Source organism: Streptopelia decaocto (assembly GCF_964273445.1).
Source record: "Streptopelia decaocto genome assembly, chromosome: 9".
NCBI classification, from domain to species: domain Eukaryota; kingdom Metazoa; phylum Chordata; class Aves; order Columbiformes; family Columbidae; genus Streptopelia; species Streptopelia decaocto.
Window position 1 is genome coordinate 18,322,873 of NC_138664.1, and position 19,519 is coordinate 18,342,391.

General features: G+C 43.3%; 1 protein-coding gene across 3 annotated transcripts in view; it reads right to left on the minus strand.

Annotated features, from left to right (window-relative positions):
- Nucleotides 1–19,519, minus strand: part of PSTPIP1 (proline-serine-threonine phosphatase interacting protein 1) — a 47,451-nt gene that overhangs the window by 18,299 nt on the left and 9,633 nt on the right. For 2 of the 3 annotated variants that reach the window (XM_082060947.1, XM_082060946.1), the window contains exons 2-4: nucleotides 13,149–13,249; nucleotides 10,229–10,303; nucleotides 478–512 (exon numbers count right to left, since the gene is read on the minus strand). In XM_082060947.1, coding sequence (XP_081917073.1) covers nucleotides 478–512; nucleotides 10,229–10,303; nucleotides 13,149–13,249 — 211 coding nt within the window. The remainder of the gene's footprint in view (nucleotides 1–477; nucleotides 513–10,228; nucleotides 10,304–13,148; nucleotides 13,250–19,519) is intronic. The other variant, XM_082060948.1, reaches the window with a different exon arrangement.

Sequence of the window (19,519 nt, forward strand, 5' to 3'; positions counted from 1 at the left end):
CAGAAATGTTGAGCTCTCCCACCCAGGCTCTAAAAATACCTTAATTCACTAGCTGCTCTTCCAAAGGGTGTTTTTATCTAAACAGCAGGTGCCAGTAGCCGGGTACGCTGTCCTAGTGGCTGTGATGGGGTTACATTTTCTGTGCGTGAAAGGTTTTCATTCAGCCTCGGGCACATTTAGAAAGCATGCTGTTTCATTGCCAGTGGTTTGCAAAAGAGGGAAAAGAGGTGATATTTTGTCTTGATCCAGATAAAACTAATTTGAGGAACGAGCCATTTTGTTTGCCGCCAGAGAGGGTATTTATTCCACTGCCTTGGAGGGCTCCCAGTGAGTGTCCATTCCCTCTGCTCTGCACTCTGCGGACTGGGGACAGACAAGTTGGAAGTGGAGGGGGAAAGAGGATGAAAGACCCCGGAGGGGATGAACACATTGCGTGCCTCTCTTACCCAGGTCAGAAAAGAAGATGCAAATACTCACGTTGCTTGAGTCTCTCAAATGCCGCCTTCAGCGTGCTGTGAAGCAGAAACAAGTGCGCTTTATTAGTATAGGCTTCTAAGGGTGGGTTGTGAATCTAGAGAAATAACTTTCCCTCAGAATCTCAGAGATTCTCATAGAGATAAAACTCTTAATAGTCTTGTAATAAAAGCTGACCACGCTAACAAGCACAACAGCATCAATCTGTTACCATCAGGAAATGCAATAAAATGCTCCATGAAGCAAGGAATTGCACTACTCATTATGCACACCCTCTTTTTTAATCCCTCTGTAGTTGTGACTGTGAATGTTAACAGACATTTCTCTATTCTTGCACCTTGCCAACGGATACAGGTCAACTGAGTGAAATAAAGACTGTCAAGGGGGATTGGAATTTAGAGCACTAGTCTGAGGGGTAGAGTGAAACCAGCTCCACCCTCTATGTTGAATGCAGCACCAGCAAGTTTTTCCTCTTCAGTCACTCTTGAAGCAAAGCAGCTTTGCTGTGCAGCATCCCCTGCACGATGCTTTCTGAGCACCCCCGTGTGGCACAGCTCACTCGCCTTTAAGAGACTCACAAATGGTGCAGGGATGGTACAGAGGCTGTGAAACCCTGATGCTCCCAGGGGTTTTTGATATCCCAGAAGCACAGCATGAATAAACTATGCTGTGAGATCAGGCCAGGTGCTGGGCTGTGAAGTTCAGCATGGAGATGAGCAAAAAGAGATGTCAGGCTGCTCGTCTGAACAGATCTATGTAAATAAGTGGTCCTGCAATGTGGAGTTGCAGAAAGGCACAAAAGGCTAATGATAGATCACCTGATGTCCTGGGTTTCGGCAAGCCAAAGTCCATCCTAAGAAAGCAACAGAGATACCAGTATAAAGGCAATGGGGGAGGAAAGAGCTTAGTCTGTAAGAAGCATTTTCCACTTAATTTGCTTTAGCTCCCAGTTCTCAAGCTGGCAGTGCATTTGTATATGCAGAAGCCAAGGCTGTGGTGTGATTTGGAGGTTTTTCAGATTCAGAAATCATCTATTCAAGAGCCAGAGCATGGTGTTCCCTGAAGGAGCCAGTTCTGGGATCTCCATGGAGCCCTGGTCTACCCCAGGCAGCAGCCCAGGAGAAAAACCTGTTAATGAAGACCCTAAAATCTCCCTGGCTGAAGCCTGACTACTGGGAGAGCCCAGAAGAGGATGCACATCACTTCCCAGCCATGTGCAGCTGCAGATGGGTAGGGAAATCCTGTTTCTCTTGGGCCATTTCAGGAGTCTGAAGAGACACATGAAGGATCCTGATTGCCCTGTGTTAATTTAGGCTGGACATCTGTTTCCTAATCCAAGCTTGCTCTCCCAGTAGCAAGGCTGCCTTGCCAGGCATAAGAAAAATGCACAGGCCAGGGGAAAGGCCGGGCCTGTCCTCAGCAATAACTGCCTGGCAATCCGCTTCCAAATCTAAATTGGTAGAAATAGAAGGAAAATATTTTCAGCCAGAAGAGATGAGTACTGAGCAAACTGTTCAGGCCTTTCAGCTTTCAGCTAGATCTGTTGTGCTGAATCTCCTGAGATAAGTCATGGAAAACATGCTAGATTATTTTTCAGTTTTGTCCTAATAGCACTTTGAAGTATTAATAAAAGTATTAATAATACTTGGAGAGTCCTAAAATTTTGAAGGTTCATTTTGCAAAAAAATGTGTCTGGCCTGAAATTTTGATGGAAACGATATTTTCACAACACAAAGGAAACGAACAGCATTCTTTCCAGCTAAGTTAATTACAAGCATGAAATTAGAAGACAAGTTGAATATCAGCAGCGGAGATATCTTTCTTCTCACCTAAAAGCTCTAATGGATCATTTTGAAAAAATAAGTCTATACAAGGAATAAAATTTGCTTTTTCAGAGTAGATTTTCCAATAGGACGTGGGGAATGTGCTAACAAATTCATGTCTGAAATAGGTAAATACCGGAGTGTAAAAAATAGAGGACACTTGCAGACTGCACATACTGTTTGCATGCTGTGTTGATCTGTTGTTCCCAGACATTTTTTCCTTTGGTGATTCAGGTTATACAAAGACTGGCAAAATTGTTATGATGAAAAATATCACTTTCTCAGTACATACCAAGGACAAAGGCAATTTACTGGGTTTTTTTTTTGTTTCCAGGCATCTGAGCTACCAGTGTAATTCATGATCATATGTGAAGCTTTTCTTCTCTTTGCTGGCTCTCTGTAAGGGCGAGGGTATCTGCTGATATAATAATGCATCCGGCTCCGAGCTGGAGAGCAGCTCATTTGCCCCCTGCCTGGTCTCTAATGGCCTTTTCAGAAAGCTCTGGCCTTTTGCTCCTCTGTGAAAGGTTTGTCCAGCCAGTTCTCTCGCAGCTGACTGGGGCAAGGCCACAGTCCATAAGTGAACTGGAATATACTTAAGACATTTCCTTCCTTTTTTTAATAAGAATTTTCTAAAATCAGTGAATCAGATCTCATTCTTATGGGGCTTAAGGGAGCAGCAAATATGTCACTGTGCAAAGTTATGTGTGGGAGAGAGTAAATAAATCCAATTTTGCCCCATGGATCCAGCCAGTATTCCTTTATGACTTCTGGGCTGTGGCAGCAGCGCTATAGATTAGCACCTTGTTGCTGCGAGATGCTCTGATTATATCGGCGTGATATATCATTTCAGTGCTTTGGAGGGTTTAATGGAAACAACATGTAGGAGACATACAAGTGGGTTTTAATTTTATCTGGGCTGTTTTGCATGTAGAGTACCTCTTACCTATTTGCTCGGGGGCGGGGGGGACTTTCTAATAGCATTGATAAAGGCTTTATTCTAGAGCATCCAAATTGAGGACATCTCACTCTGATGGACACTTTAAAAGAGTGTTTTATCCGCTCAGTATATTATGCTGCTTAGCATTGTGGAAGTAATTATTTTTGTTTGTTCTGTGGCCACATTAGAAAACCTGGGTTTGAAAATAGTTCAGGCAAAACTGAAAATTTGCCATTTGCGTTTGTTTGGTTTTTTGTTTTGTTTTAATTGCTCACTGCTGACATTTCCATGTCAGTTCTGGAAGACTGTTCAGCCACTCCAGCTAAAGACAGAACACCAGCCTTCCCTTCGGGCATCCCTGCGTGGAGCCTCCTGCAGATGACTCACTGAAAATAGGGTTGGACACAAATTTGCTGTGCACGTTTGTTAAATGACTCCCCCTTGGACATTTAAAGATTGGATTTGTCAAAATTAATTTCTAATGGAAACAGGATTGACTCTGAATCCAGAGTAACAGCGACCGGATAGAGCCAGTGCAACAGCCCCTTTGCTGCAACTTTTGGTGATTTTTGCCATCTAGTGGCTAAAATATTGTTACAGTTTTCTGGGATACCGACCCTGGCTTCTGCCTTCATTTGCTGTAGTCTCCTGCTACGGCAGAATTGAGCTGCTTTTGTAAAATATGCACGTTTCAGTGTTTGTTTTTTCAAGTGGAGGAGGAGAAGGAGACTAGCAGAGCTTATAAAGGAACAGAGGAACCAAGGCGAGAAGCTCATTACAATAAAGCTCACCCATTGTTCAGCGTTCGTACTCCGTAGATTGCAAAATACTTTCCCAAGTGAATTTACGCAGTACACCAAAGCTGGAAGGGCAACCCTGTGTCTCTAGGGCACTGACCACTAGTCCCTGTGGCTCTCCCCTAACAGGGTATTTACAGAATGCATCATTTCAGAGCCTGGTTTGATTTTTCTCCCAGCAGAACCTGTCCCCTGCTTTCAAGGCACAAAATGCATCCTGTATTTGAGCAGAGTTTTGCACTCACCCATCGGCGCAGCACAGGTATGAGGAGTAGTGGAGAACTGCTGGATCTGATCATAAATCCATTTTACTCATTGTGAAAAATCCTCTTACAGTTAGTTCAGGAGGGGGACTCGACTTGAACAGCGTGGGATGACAGCGCTTCAAAGTGAACTCGCCCTAGCTGCTCTCTGTATTTGCCTTCTCTCTCATCAGTTTTGGACCTTGTTTTTGCTAGAGAACTGGGTTGTTGCCAGCGAGCAGGTTGCGCTGGGCAGTCCTACATGACACAAGGATCACCAGGAAATGTGCTGTAGACAAGGCTCTGGTACCTTCTGCTTCACAGTTATCAAAAGCTGAATTTTATGGCACCAGAGATGTAATGGGCAGAGCTCTGTCAGCAGCAGTGCTGAAGTTACAGGCACACCCACTATGTAAACTGTTGTACCAGTTTTGTTTTTTTGTGTTTGTTTTTTGGCTGTTTTGTTAGTTGTTTTTGGGGGGGGCTTTTTGCAACTGTAGGCTTGATGGTTTGGGCCCTTTTACGACTTTGCCTTTAGAGGCTGGTTTAACTGAGTAATTCAGAGAATCCCTTTATATCTTGTACACAGGAAGGTAAAACGGGCTCTTCTAACCGGAAAACCACAGCTCTTTTTCTTTTCTACCTTTACTTGGTGAATAGAATTGTGAAACAACCCCACCTTCCTTTCTGGTAGGTTTCCATTTTAACATCAATATGATCTACAATATTTTGTTCTTACCGTAGTTTTTTTTACATATTCTTTCTGAAATTGAGAGGAGTCTCTGCCAGATGAACTCCACAGACTGCTTTCCAGAAGTCCTGTTCACCCTCTGCCACCTTAAATCCTGATGACATGGTTATGAAACCAAACCAACACCAGTCTCCATGGTCAACAGCTGTCTATCCTCCTACCACACAGGGAAGACACAATGTGGTTTTACCAACATCTCTTTCTGTGAAGCCCAGTGGTTGTCGAAAAGTGTGGGGAAAACAAGTTGAGAAGCATCTGATCTAAAATAATTTGCAACTGGGACTCTGTCCGCATTGCAAAAAAAGAAAAACGGGGGAGATGTTGTGCTCTTTTAACAGGGTGGTAACTACGTCACTACCAAGTCCTGGGCCAGGCACATAGAGTATTTCACATGAGAATCATGTCTAACATTGCTTAGTGCGGATGCGATGAAAACATTGAAGAATTAATTTTGAAGGGATGTTTTCTACCTGTTCTCAGAGGAGCTATAAACAGAAAGGCAAAAACACTCAGTGTAACTGGAAAGATCTCTATACAGGTCCCAGCTGTGCTGTGGTGTCTAAAGCACCTGTGGCAGAGAAAGGGTGTGAGCAGCACCCTTGCTCTGAGCAGGAGAGCTCCAGTTTCTGTCTGTCTATAGATCAGTGATAGCAAGACACTAGCTGGCACAAGCTCTTATTGGAGGCTGCACTGTGCAGATTAAATCCCTTGTGATTCCAAAATGACCTATGCCATTCAAATCAAAAGATTAAGCAATTAAAGCGTTTTAACCTTTAACATAAAACTAAATTTCTTTATGTTCTCTTGTAAAGAGAGCAGCCCTGCTCACAAACGCCTATCCTCATCACCAGAGAGCTCCCCGAGGTTGGGTTTCACAAGACCTGAGCAGAGACTTAGGTTTTTCAGAGTATGTGCCTGGGTCCATTTTCACAGAGTCCTGAAAGTTCAAAGTTCCAGTGTGCAAAACTCTGTGCGGGTTCAGAACATTTTGGTGGAGAATAACTAAGCATGGAAGGATGTGACCTTCCAAAATGACTTTTAGATTCAGTTCAAAAATGCCTGCTTTGTGTGAATAATACAGAGGATTCTGTATATTATGTGACAGATGCGCTATATTTATACACAGGAAGCAGCAATTGGCATTTCGTTACAGATGCCCTCACCTCACGCTCACTGAGATTTTCTATTTCAGGCATTGCAGAGAAGGGCAGAGCAGACATGGGCTTGAAGGAACTACCCTTTCCCGCGGTCTGAAGGAGATGGTAGTGGAAAAGGGGGAAGCAAAATGTAGGAAATCATATACATGAGAAGAGACAAGCAGAGCAAATGACAAAAATAGCTGTTGTCAGACTAGGCAGAATTTAACCAGCTACTGCGTGTTTACTTCAGTTATTTTACAAAAGAACAGAGTTCCCAGAGGCTCTATTTCAGCTGAAGCTCAGGATGTATGTGCAAACTGGGCTCTGTAGTATGTTCTGTTTTCATGTTGTTCTTCTGAAGAGCTGCCCAAAGCGACTGCAAGGAAATTCCCAGTCACCTTGCAGCCCGAAAGGTGTTTCCTTGTAAAGGCAAGAGCGCTGCTGAGAATCACCTGTGGTGTGTCGAGACATCGTTACTATGTGCGCCAGCAGCAAACTCTTGCAAACTTGATCTTGGTTTGTAACTCAGCTAAAAATCCCCAGTTCCTGTGCATCTTCTCCCATGTGTGCAACGCAGAACGTGGAGAGTACAAAACTATACAGCACTTTAAACTTCATAATATGTAGTTGCCGAGAGCTGCCCACTGGATATTGGTATAAACTGGCATTTGCCAAGAATACATGGCTGTAGCTTTGTAATAATATTTTTCATAATTTCTTCTATGATTAGAGGCTGAAATTGTTATTCAGATATTAATTTTCATAATTTAAAAAGTGGCATAACAAGGCTTTAAAATTAGTACAAGGGAGGAATGAAGATTTTTAAAATGCACTTTAGCCCTGACTCATGATAGGTGAGCGCCAGGGCTGCACCTCCGAGGAGCAGTGGCGGCTAAAATGCTTTGGGGTTTCAAATAAGAAAAAGCCACAAGAAAGCTCCACTGGGGGCTGTTACATACAAAGCTGCTGCTGGTGTGGCAGCCCTTGAACCACCAATTTCTTAAGGCTAGAAGATTGTTTAGGCAAAAATATTCTAATCTATGCCCTGTTGTTCTACTTTTCCCTTGGGATCTAGTGCTGGGGACAGAAAAATAAGCTGAAGGGATTTTGTTTGGAGCCTGTGTGACCCTTCTTGCAGTCTTGCACTTAACTCAAGTGTGTGCATCCTTCTGTGCATTAGAATGAATTTACTCAGGCATATAGCAGCTGCTGAGTTAGAGCTGTGTCATGGGTTGGAAAGAGGATGCCTCCCATCCCTATAGGCAGTAGTTTCTGGCAGCTGCAGGGCAAGCAGCCACAACACCTACATTTGCTTGAATCAGGCTGGACTATTGAATGACTGTGTGCTTTGACTGTTAGGCAGCACTTACAGGAAACTTATTTCTTGAGCTGAAAGCTGGAGTGTTTATTTGCTCTGCCCATGGTAACCAGCTCCAGCATCTTTTAGAAAACCCGTCTTTGGTTTTGTTTTATTTTTAATAAAATTAAAAGTTCTTGCAGCATGTTTCCCTCATTTGCAGCATGTCTGCCTCTCTGATTTTAGTTTTGTCAGAAATTTTTCTAGAGCTGCAGGCTGGCCGTGGCCATTTCCGATACTGTTTTAAAAAAGAACAGCAAAGACCTTCCTGAAGTCATTGTGCTTCCGGTAGCAGAGTAACACTGCTGAAAGGTTGTCCCCTGCTGCCTCTCATGCTAAAGTGATTTCTCACATTTCTGGTGCTAAGGAGTCTGTAGGTGGAGACACAGCATTGTCCTCTTTTCCCAGGTCACAATATTATATTACTGCAGGTAGTGAAGTGTCCTGGTACAGTCTTGGCATGTAGTTGTCTTTGCCAAGCAGTGCTGGGCTGTAACGATGCTGAGGGGCCAAGCACTGGAGCAAACACACAGGATGGAAACCTGATGGCTGCTGTCACCTAGATTTTTCTCCAAGTAATGGAGAGTGGTCCTAGAGCTGCTGGCATATCTCAGCAAGCCTTCCGTACTGTCTTTCTTTTGAGTCAGCAGCATATTTTCATCTCTGTCTTTCAGTAAATAAAAATGGGCAGTTGAATCTATTTATACATTTAGCTGAGTTCTGCAATTTACTCTGGCTGAAGCAAAAGTTTCAGGGGAAAAAGGAAGAGCCTGAAAAAAAGTTGAAATTGTTATTTTCTTTGATTCAAAACTAAAAACGTTTAAAATATGAGGGAGGCTTGGGAGAGACCTGTTTTCTACAGTGACGGCCACTACCTGGTGCAATGTGCCATTGACTTCTCCAGGCTTCTCCCTGTTTACTTGTATTTACTCATTGTGCTTATTCTCTTCATCTGTGTAACTCCTTAAACAACCGGAGGATGCTGAATGACAGAAAACGAAGTGTCCTCCCTCAGCTTCCAAACAGATACGGTGAGACATTTGCTGTGATAAAAATAGCAGCTCAAAACTGGTCACTACCCAGACCAGGCGTGGGTTTATGGAAACATAGTGAATGAGCTCTGCGGCATGCTTTGTTGGTGTATTCAGCATTCTCGTTAGGCCAAGCTGTAAAATCGCTGGATCAAAGGGGAGCTGGGCCTGAGTCCAAACTTCCCCCAACCTCAGGGGAACTTGGATCCATATCCCAACTCTGGGACTTGGCTCTGCCTCTATATCAAGCTCTTATAATCTCTTAGGGAAAGCCAGACCCATTAATTATCCACTAAGTCACAGAAGGGCAGCCAAAGCTGTCTTGTTTCTGCACACATTCGCTCTGCCCGCCCTGCATTGGCAGTGAAGAAATTCAGGTGCAGCCTTTCCTTAATCCTGGAATTCTGATCTTAGCCTTGGGTTTCAAAAGAAGCCATCTATTCTTAATCTGCTATTTCAATTTCAAAATAATTTTTCTCCTCCTTCCTTTCCTCCAATTAGGTCTGTGAATTGAGACACCAGGAAGGTATAAGCCGCCTCCAGCAGCTGTACCTTACTGCACTGCTCAGAGGCAAGGGAGGGATGGAGCGATAGGGGAGGAGAGGTTTGCACGTTCTCTGGAGGGAGCCTCCATGCTCTCCGTGCTACCAGGCACTTGGGCTAATGCCACGATTTCCCCATCAGCCTGGATGTGCCACCGCCGAATCAGTAGCAAGTGCTACGGGTGACTCGCATGCCGTGGGGGTGCAAAGGTTTGAGGTCAAGTTTCCCAGTAAAACATGAACAGGAAACCGCGCTCACGCTGGGAGTGATAAATGGACGTGAAAAGGAGACTGCAGTTGAGAAATGAGATAGAGGATGGATGAGGGTAGCAGGCCCCAGGGATCAATAGAGCTGTTTTGTGTTTAGATGGAGGTTTTCTCTTTTAGACTTGTCTTCTGTGACCCCAAATCTTCATCCTCTTCCACCTTATTACTGTATTATTACTTGTTACAGTAATGACAAAATGTCTCATTATTGCTGGTGCCATCAATAATAGCAGCAGTTTATCTGCAGTGTTTATTAAGTTAAATTCCATGACAACATATATCTTCACCTCCCAACACAATTTATATGTGATCTAAGATAGTAGTAGAGGAGACAGAGAAAAATAGGTGTCATTTTAGTGTGTTCCAGCACTTCCATTGATTTGTCTCAAATGAAGTCACTTCAAAGAGGTTTAAAGTTTGTATTCATAAGCTAAGCCTTTTTCCTGCTCTAGAAGCTCATTTGTGGTGTCTTTGCACTTCAGGTTTGTTCTGTCACAGTCTCTCGGTGTCCACCCAGCTTCCCAGCATTGCCAATCCATCATAAACACTCCCCAGCCTCTTCTTTTGCCTTTTTTCCACATCACTCAGTTTGCCTTTGGAAGCAAATGTTAAACATTGTTAGCTAGTTAATAGAAATTAAAATTTTCCTCAGTAAACACCTATTGGAAATTCCCAAACAGATGTTTTGGTGAGTCCTGCTCTGAAGGACTGTGCTGGTTCTTGATTTCTTTTCCCTGTACATTGTGCAGCACTGTGTAACACACTGTAGTGAGCAGCTTATGATCCCATTCATAGACAAAACACCGGAGTCTGGTATTGCTTCCAAAATGCGCTAGTTTATACTAGTTATAAAAGAATTCCTTACTTGATTTCTGTTTGTCCTCCTGCTTTCCGGGCGATTTGAATCAGCTCCTTCCCGTATCTCTCTTCTGCTTGTGCTCTGTTAAAAGAAACACTTATTCAATTTCTCTTAGTGGTACCAGGATCACGCTTACACAAATCTTGTGATTGCATCTGAAGTATAAAGCATGAGAAATGCATTATCTTTAATTTCTCTATCTCCTCAATCCTAGTGCAATTAGTTACCTCAAAAATATTTTAGGTGAGCTATTTCTAGAAGAAATGAGGTGAAAATGAAGCCCATCTCCAGGACTTTGATTACTGTGGAGTGCTATGTACAACTCTGTCCCCAAAAAGCAGGATTCAGTTGGAAAAAGAGCTGTACAGAGGTGTAGTGAGGATGCTCGGAGAGCCTCTTGTGCAAAAGAAACTAGGAGATAACAACTGGCTCAACCCATCAAAGTAAAGGTTGGGAGGGGAGCAAAGAGGTTGCAAGGGATCCATTTAAGAGAGGTTGTAAATAAATGGGAGCTGGGAGCAGCAGGAAAATTTCTAACCATGAGAAACATGAGGTGCTGCTTGAGCAGTTGCAGTGGAGACAGAGGAGCAAGGAGCCTTGTCAGCTGTGAGGTGAGACTGTGACAGTTTTATGGAGGGGACAGTATCATGTGGCATCTCACCTAACAGGGAAATGTAACTAGTGACTCAGGAAAGCAGTTCTGCTTTTATGGTTAATAAAGAAATACAATTATTTCTTTGCTGTTTTCCCCTCCCTCAGCTCCAGAAGAAATTTCTATTATTTTTGTTTGTTTGTTTTTGTTTTGTTTTGTTTTTAAAAAGTTGTTTGTACTAAATAGGAGAGGAACGGGGTGCAAAATATGGTGACAGGCCACGCAGAGCTACCACTTCATTTTTATGTTAGATTAATGAAACGTCATCAAAATGAAAATATACTCCAGAGACACATAACGCTGCAGAAGCAGACTAGATTATTTTTCTTCTGATTTTAGTAACAAGAAATATTTTTGTGTCAGAGGCTTTGTGTCAAAGGTGCTGCCTTTCCCACTTTCTGGTACTCCTGTGCTCAGCTTCCAGGTTTCCCTGGAGCATATTTTGTGTTTTAAAAATGGGCCTTTGTTCTGGAATACAACTGCTTGCTCACTCCCCAATCTCTTAGGCCCTCCATTGGAGCAGGCAGGGCTGTTTGTGAGCAAGAATAATTGATCTAGGTGGAAAACTGGTAAAGTGTTAGTGTAGCCAGGGCAGGTGGTTTCAGGATTCAGGGCAGCTGCTGCAGGAATCCTTCTGGAAATTCTGGCCTGAAGCCCATGATATGGGCAGCCTCCAGGAACACAGCTTCATCCCATGCTTTGATCTCCTCCTGGGTCCTTCCCAAGAAAGACATGAGGACAAGCTGAAACAAACATCTTCCAGAAATAAACTGGAAATAATACCTTCTTTCTGCAAGTCAGCACCCGCTTTCTTTTCTCCCTTTCTTCCTTCCCCAGCGTGCGTGTACACACACGCACGTATGCACGCTCACTGGAATGTTTTGGGGGTGTGCAAACGCTCATGGAAACATTTGTTTCTGTAGCTTTTGGATCTGCAAAGCGTGTATTTTTTTTCTTCTTTGTGGAAAGTGCTTGTGTTACCACCACAAACCAAGAAGAACCTTCTCCTGCATCTTGCAGAAACCTCTCTAGTGTGTTTAGGAGAGGAACACGAACATGTATAGCACCAGATGCATGCTGCGGTGTAGAGCCTGCCTACAGCCTGCAGTGTCATTCTGGTCTCTGTAAGTTATGAGTCACAAAGGAGCTATTTTACACAGTGAAAGCTAAGCTGCCATCAGATAGATGTGACTTCAAGATGGACTGACATGTAGCAGTAAAATATGCTTCCGCTGGTGGTCAAGAAAAGCAATTCAAATAGCTTCAGGTTTTGATGGAAGGCTCTTCACACTTTGTGAAAGAGCGAACTTTCAGTTTGACAGCTCACACCCCTGCGAAAGTCCCAGTGCTTGAATAGCAGCCTTCAGAAAACCAGCCTAAAACCAGAAAACTAGAGGGGAAAAGCATGGGAAGAAAAAGCAGGCTGTGACTGAGGGAGGTAGAGCAGTATTTATAAGGACACAGTTCTGAGATGAACTGCTCTAGGATTACCTGCTGAATACATAATCTGTATTGTGTGGGCTTTCCTACACATCATGCATGAGCAGCTATGTGACGCATGCTACATGTTAAAGTGTTGAAACCCAGCCACTTAAACACAGAACTACATTTCAAACATTTTTTTCCTAAGTGGGAAGTACAAAAATGAATGGCAAAGGAGTCAGAGTAGCCGTGTAATGTGTATTTTCTCACCTATAAAAGTGTCAGATGTCCACAGTTGTTGTTGAAGGACCCCGAAGAAGCATGTAAAGGATGGACATAATCTACAATATTGTTGTTCAAATTCTAGTAATGTCAGCAAATGATGCAGCCTGTCCTGGGTGTCTGGAAAAGGCTTTTGGTAGCATCATACATAGCTTTGTCTATGTTTGAACAATGGCTCGTTTTTGGTAGTTGCAGGAAACTGAAACAGTGCCTGGGGCAACAGCACGTTTAAAGGGAAAGAAAAATGCACCTTGTAAAAGGGGAAACTTAGTAATGCTGCTTGTTGTGGGTGTATGTGCTACTGTGTGATTCCGGACCAAGAACTGCCTGAGTCTTAATGGACCTCTGGATTTCTGATTCTTTCACCCCTCTCTTCTCAAATCTTTGACATTTCTATTTGTTATCTGCCTTCACAAATGATGTCAAAAGGCCGGGATTCAAATCACTCAGGCTTTTCTATGCAAACTAGCATCCCTACCAAATCTAGAAACGGTCTGCTGTTCCTTTCCAGATGCCAAACAGAAGAGAAAATCAAGGCTGTTCACACTTCTTTCACTCTGATTTTCTTACCTCTGCTTGAGCAAATCCTCCACATCTTTGCACATCTTCCTCCCATCCAACAGCCGCTGTACGAGCACCTCATAGCCGGTGTGGAGGGTGAACTCCTTGCACTGAAGACAGAAAGATAAAGACTTGAGCTGACTTGTGCACATGGTTTTCAGGTTTATCAGGTGCCTACTGTCAGTCAAATGGAGCAAATTAGCTTTCCAGAAAATCCAAATGGACCTTTAGATTTGCCAAGAACAATGGTGGCTGGGGCAGGGCTAAGGGAACAGGTATGAGTGAGGTTTCTCCAAAGTGAAAATCTGTACAACTTTTTATTAAATCAGGTTTGCTTTTTAGTACTGAAAAAGTGAAGTGGTTGGCAAATGGTGCTGTTTGGAAAGCAGCACTAGCTGTCTTTTTGGGGAAGTCATGTTTAGTGTTGCGTGTGGGATCTTTGCGGAGCAGAGATGTACAGTAGCTCTTAAGGACAACAGCTCCTCTTCCCATACACTTTCTAAAAAGAATGGTCAGGATCAACTCGCTGCCATGGGACTCTCAGTAAGACAGTGACTTGCTGCCTGGATGTGAGTGGAGAAGTGAAGGAGTTTTGTGGTTGTGCCAATATTAATACACAGGGCGGTGGTTGTGGCACTCGGTCAGAGGTGGGTGTTTGAATGGGAGGGTCCATCGCACAGGGAGACACTTTGCCAGCAGGCAACACTTGGTTCTGATATGCTGTTAGGTCTTCCTTTGTGATTGCTGTAACTACTCTTCTCATTGTTTGAGTCAGTCTGTGTCCGGTTAATAATAAATTCAACATAGCAGGTGTTTTAAAAAGAAAAGGTGGGAGGTAAACATGTGGAGAGCTTAGGAATGTGGACATTGGATCTGCAGGACATTGAAAGTCTGTTTCTGAGACACTTGCCAATGAGCGCTGCTTCTCTTGCTTTTGCATCCACCACCCAATCTCCTGTACAATAGGTAGGTTTCACTGGTGCCTTTGAGTATTTTTGCAGCCTGTCCTGCTCCATGACACCATGTGGCAAATGGTGCCAGCCGAGGCGACAGTGATTTCCAGCCACCCACACAAGAGAGGTGACGCCATGGAGCTGGGTGGGCTTTGCTGCCCCACAGCCAGGGCTCTCGTCTCCTCCCAGGGCTCTGCACGCTGTGCGGCTCAGTGCTGTGCTCCTCTGCTGTGGTTCATCGTATAAGTCCATGTGTCAGGATTATCCCTGTCCACATTATTCATCAGAGCACACTCCTGTGCAACTCAGATAAAAATATCTAAGTACTGAGAAGAAAAACAGTTAGTCTTGCACTTCTTTAATCTTTTTGCCTGCTTCCAGATTGCAGTGCAGCAATGGTAAGTCAGAGCCACAACACAGTCAGTGCTGCTGAGGAGATGCTGAGTGCCCAGAAAGGGAAGGGAATAAACTTGCGACGTTCTCTGAGTGTGGCACTGGGAAAGGATTTCTGTGTTCTACTCCTGGTCCTCCCGCTGGCTCACAATGGGATCTGGACAAGCCATTTTTACTTTGAGAGCCTCGGTTAACTGGTACATAGTGATAATGTTATTGAAAACGTAGTGGTAGACATTTTCTGAGCTTTATGTTATAGCATTATGGTAAAATCACGGACTGTGTAACTATAAAGAGAATGAATATGCTCCTTCCCCCAAGCAGTTTATGTACAATACAATTGCTTCTATATGAACTGAATATAGTTTATAGATCTATTCACTGTCCCTAAAGCAGTTATCATTTAATAAATGCCTTTATTGCTTTCCACCATGCCTGTGAAGAGGACAGCTGTTAAGGTTTGGGACTTGGGAAGGATCCTCTAGCAAGCAACCGTTGGATACTTGAGTTCGTAGTTTTGCTTCCTTATTGCTGGGACTGGAGAGGAGGGGTGTGAGCTCTGGAGATGGAGGGTGGTGGCTGATGGCAGCCTCAGGGCTTCTGTACAGATTTGCAGACCTGGGGGCATTTGTTTATGGCGTGGTTTTTGCTTTTTCAAGAGCAAGGATAAATTTCTACAGATGATCTTTGTAAACTTACAACTTGTAGTAACATTTCCAGTGATGCAGTTCGTGGATGGCAGTAATTCCTTCTTCCTTAATGAGCACTCTTGTTGTTAGCAGTGGGGAGAAAGACAGACAGTAGGCTAATGGTTCACAAGGGACATAGACAAATGCCTCTACCAGCAGTGTCTGCACTGTAGAGCCAGGCAAGATCATAATGCAGATAAAAGAAGATGGAGAGAGTGCAATGGATCCACTGTTATCACTGTTGCAGCCACAGGAAAATGGTAGGATTACATGTCGCTGTGGCTGATCCTTGTAGAGGGAATTGGCTCCAGCTAAATGCAGGTCTAAGAAGGATTTCCTACCACAGGCACTCATTTAATCTTTCTTCACTCTGGGGGGATCCATCTCAAAATTTGCTTTATTGCCCTTATTATGTGCTCCTGAAGAATGTGGAAGTTGTATTTCAGAAGTCACAGCCTCTGAAACCCAAACCAGAGCTGCCTAAGCCTCCCAGGCAGCAGATCTGGTGCCACCGGCATGTCACAGGCTGGAGCAAGGAGAGGTAGCCAGGTGACAGCCAAGGTTTAGACAAGTTCAAGCTGCTAAGGACGCCCACCCTGCAGCACTGCTGCTTAGTTTCCAACCACAATGTAGCCATAAATCACTTAGGCCTAAGTTTACTTAACACAAATGTTTCCTTTTGTTTCAACAGCTCTTTTTCTTCTTCAGCGTGTTGTGCAACTGCATCCTCTGTCAACCTGTTCCTTTGCCCTTTCCTGGGATATTGTTTTTTCATTCCATTGATTCCCTTCTGTTCTTGTAGTTCCTGTTCAAGGCTGAATAAATTCCTGTTGGACAAGGATGACACTTTACTCCTCCACTAAAGTCTAACTGATGCTTTGTACCATGGCATTAACGTCTGCTCTCTGAGAAAGGCTGCTGATACATCATAGGATTGTATCTGCAGCCTTCTGCTGTCAAATCATGTCAGTGGCACCTACTTGATCTACAATCTATTAATATACCTGCAGTCTTCTCCTCTCCTGCAATTTTACTTAATGAGGTCCCAGGGTGCATTGGACCTTTTTGCTACAGGTCTCTTAATCTCATTTTGCACTTTGAAACATTAATTTTATCTGCTTTCTGTTACCCTAGGCTTAAAGGTTATCAGATACCTCCCATACAATATTTCATTCTACCTATTTGTTTCAACGACGGCTATTTCCAACCCATTCTTAATGTCTTATGCCAGTATCTACAATGAATATATCAAATAAAATCAATCCTGAGACCAGCTGTTAAGATCCCTTCCATCAACTCAAGCATTCCCATGTTGGTACAAGCCACCAGCGTCTACCCCAGAATGGGGTTTTTGCCTGCTTTGTGGTTCTTCTTCTCCTGCTGTGTTTGTTCAGAGTCCTGTTTTGGTTTGATTTTTTTCTCTAGTTTCTTCAGGATTTCCTGTGTAGCACCGTAACAAAAACCCCATATTTTCTTTGTTAAGACAGTCAAGACAGGAAGATTGTAAAATCATGTTAAATAACTATCTGGTCTTGATAAGCTCTCTTGCCTTTCTTCTATTTTCCACTTACCATTTTGTATTATAATTAGCATTTGCATCAAATGGTTTTGTAAAGGCTGTTAAAGCTGAACTACTTGGCTTGGGCACCTCTCAGCTGGGATTTTGTCATGATTATAAGGACTAATGAATAGCCAAAGAGCTATTTTAATTTTTTATGAAATTAGAAAGAAAAAGCTTTGATTAAATAATAAATGTATTCATTAAATGTGTAACACATGATTTGTTTGTAACAAAATCTAGGTACTTGCTTGGAAGAGAGTGATTTGAATCACCACCAGTAATTTGTCTTATTGCCAAGAAAGTGATTCCACTTACTCAAAGTGTGCGCAACTGTGAAAGAGGATTTACTCATTGTTATTTGAATAAAAAGGATTAGTTAATCTGTGGTGTCCAGCAGATCTATAATCACTTGTAAGAGAGTGCTTGACAAAGAGATTTCAGTGTTGCAGGCAGATTTGTGTTGCTCTGAGATCTGCTTTCATTAATACTTCACATGCATGTTGGTCTCTGCCCCCGAGCCTGGGGTTGTTCTGCCCGCAGGGAGAATGGCAGCTCACGGAGAGGCAGCATCTCCTGTCCCCAGCTGCTGAAGTTGCTTCTCTCCAGTGCAATGAGCAACACTGTTCCCTCCAGACGTGAGAGAAATCTGAAAGGGGAATATATGACTGCAAAACACCAACCTTATTCTCTCGTTTAACCAGAATAGCTTTTCCTAGAATACTTGAAAGGAGGCATGGAGGCCTGCAAGCGGAGGTGTTGACAGTGAGCACACTGGGACACACTTTCTTATTTCCATTTCGTTTTTTCCTCTGTGCCTTCACAAAGCTGCTTCCTCCCATTAGCGCTTTACTAAATAGACGGGTGCCTTGGGACTGCGCCTTTCCGTCTGGTAAAAGTGGAGAAGTGAATAGCCAACAGTCAAATAAGATTTAAGATCTCAAAGTATATTTGACTGCACTGAATGTTTTCTATCCTGTCATAGTGTTTCACTGTAAGTGAATTACTTGCTTTGTGGTTTGTTTTGTTTTCCTCAGGATATTTTAAGTTTTCCTAGTATTTCTAGGAATATATTCACGTGATACCAAATATTTTAGGAAGTTTACTGCTCTTGTGCTGTGCCACTCAAGCTATCCTGAAATAACTATTAAGACAAAATGGGACAGCAGTAAGCACCACTAGTTTGTGTCCGTGATGCCCAAGTGACTGTTTACATCCCCGCTCTAGCTCAGGGCACATAAATGTGGGCAGGTTGTTGGTGTCCAGGACAGAAGGACATTGCAGCAGAAGCCTCTAATCAAGTCTCCTTTGACCAATGCTTGCTGTGACTGATATGACTCCTTTTCTATACGTTTTCATGTGGTAACGAACTGGTGAATGAGTTTAAAAGCATATGTCTGTGCTATATACTGCTGTTCTGTTTAAGAGATCCTTTTTCTTACTGGCTGGAACTGGTTGGAATGCACAGGAATGTAATGGTTGTTCATGCTTCCCAGGATTAAACTGAATACAGGATTTAACCGAAAAAACCAATCCTTTTTCTAAAAAGTATATGATTTTTCCACATAAGCAGAAAAAAAACAAGGAAGACTAGATGGGCTGGAGCTGGCTGTATAACATTGCTGTCATTTCTTGTAAATTCACTCTTTGCACATTAGAAACATAAGTGTTTGCTGAGGATGTAGGTGGCTATCTTGTCAGGAGTTGACTTAGGCATTTTCAACATGAGGCTTAGTTTGCAATTTCACTGCAGCCTTTTTAACCTAAATCTGTGCTGCAGTACTTTTCACAGGTAGCAAACAGCATCTGTTGCCAGACATAGCATAGAAGTGAAGGTTAAATGGGGCCTTCAAAAATCAGAAGGAAAAAACATAGCGTTGGTAGCATTCCAGTTGCTGAGCTGCTGGATTGCCATCTGTGCTTCCTCCTGTGACAAGGTAGGGTAGAGAACTTCAAATGAAAGCAAAGATTCTCATCAGACTTCAATTCTGCAGCAGCTGGGATATTCAGAAAGAAATTGAAATTAAGATTACACAAACTTCCAGGCAGCAGGGCAAGACTGGTGACATTGAGCAAAGCAGTAGCTTCTCAGTGGTCTTTTGCTCTCTGTGATGTTGTGCATTTTCTCTGAGAAGGAAATGGTTGTTTCAGAGTTCTGCTGATGAGAGGAATTTGCTCCTCAGCTTCCTGAGCCCTCACCCTCCTCTTGAATTATGCATATTCTTCCAGGTGACATCATGCTTTTATTTGCCCATTTCCACTAGTTTTCACTGTCATCAGCCTTGATCTGAAGTTCCTGCAGGTAGGGGTCTCAGGATGTTTCTGACCAGCTTCAGGACCTGGTGTCCTTGTGCTGCACAGCAGGTCAGACCCCTGATGCTTCTGTGCTAGGACGAGGAGAAAGGGGCCAGCAGCCAGATATGGGTCACAACAAAAAGTGTGACAAAAAGCCAGGAATCCATTCCGGAAATTTGGATATAACGAATTTCTGGAACACCTTTGTGACGGGGATAGTGAGAAATGGGACAGAAGAAAGCAAAATCCCTCACTAAGTTTTAAATCGGAGCTTGATGTGGCTATATGACACAGGCCTGAGGTGGCAACATCCCTTTATATTTTCTCCATGTGGTGACTTCAGACATCAGCTAATTCCTTAAAATAAGGTGGCTTCCTCCTGGGAGCCAGCAGAGAGGCTCCATGTGAGCATTTGCACGTGCCGTGCGTAAGGCACTGCACTGTTTTGCTGTGGTGCCTTCCGGAGTCCAACAGGTAAATGTCTCAATGAGG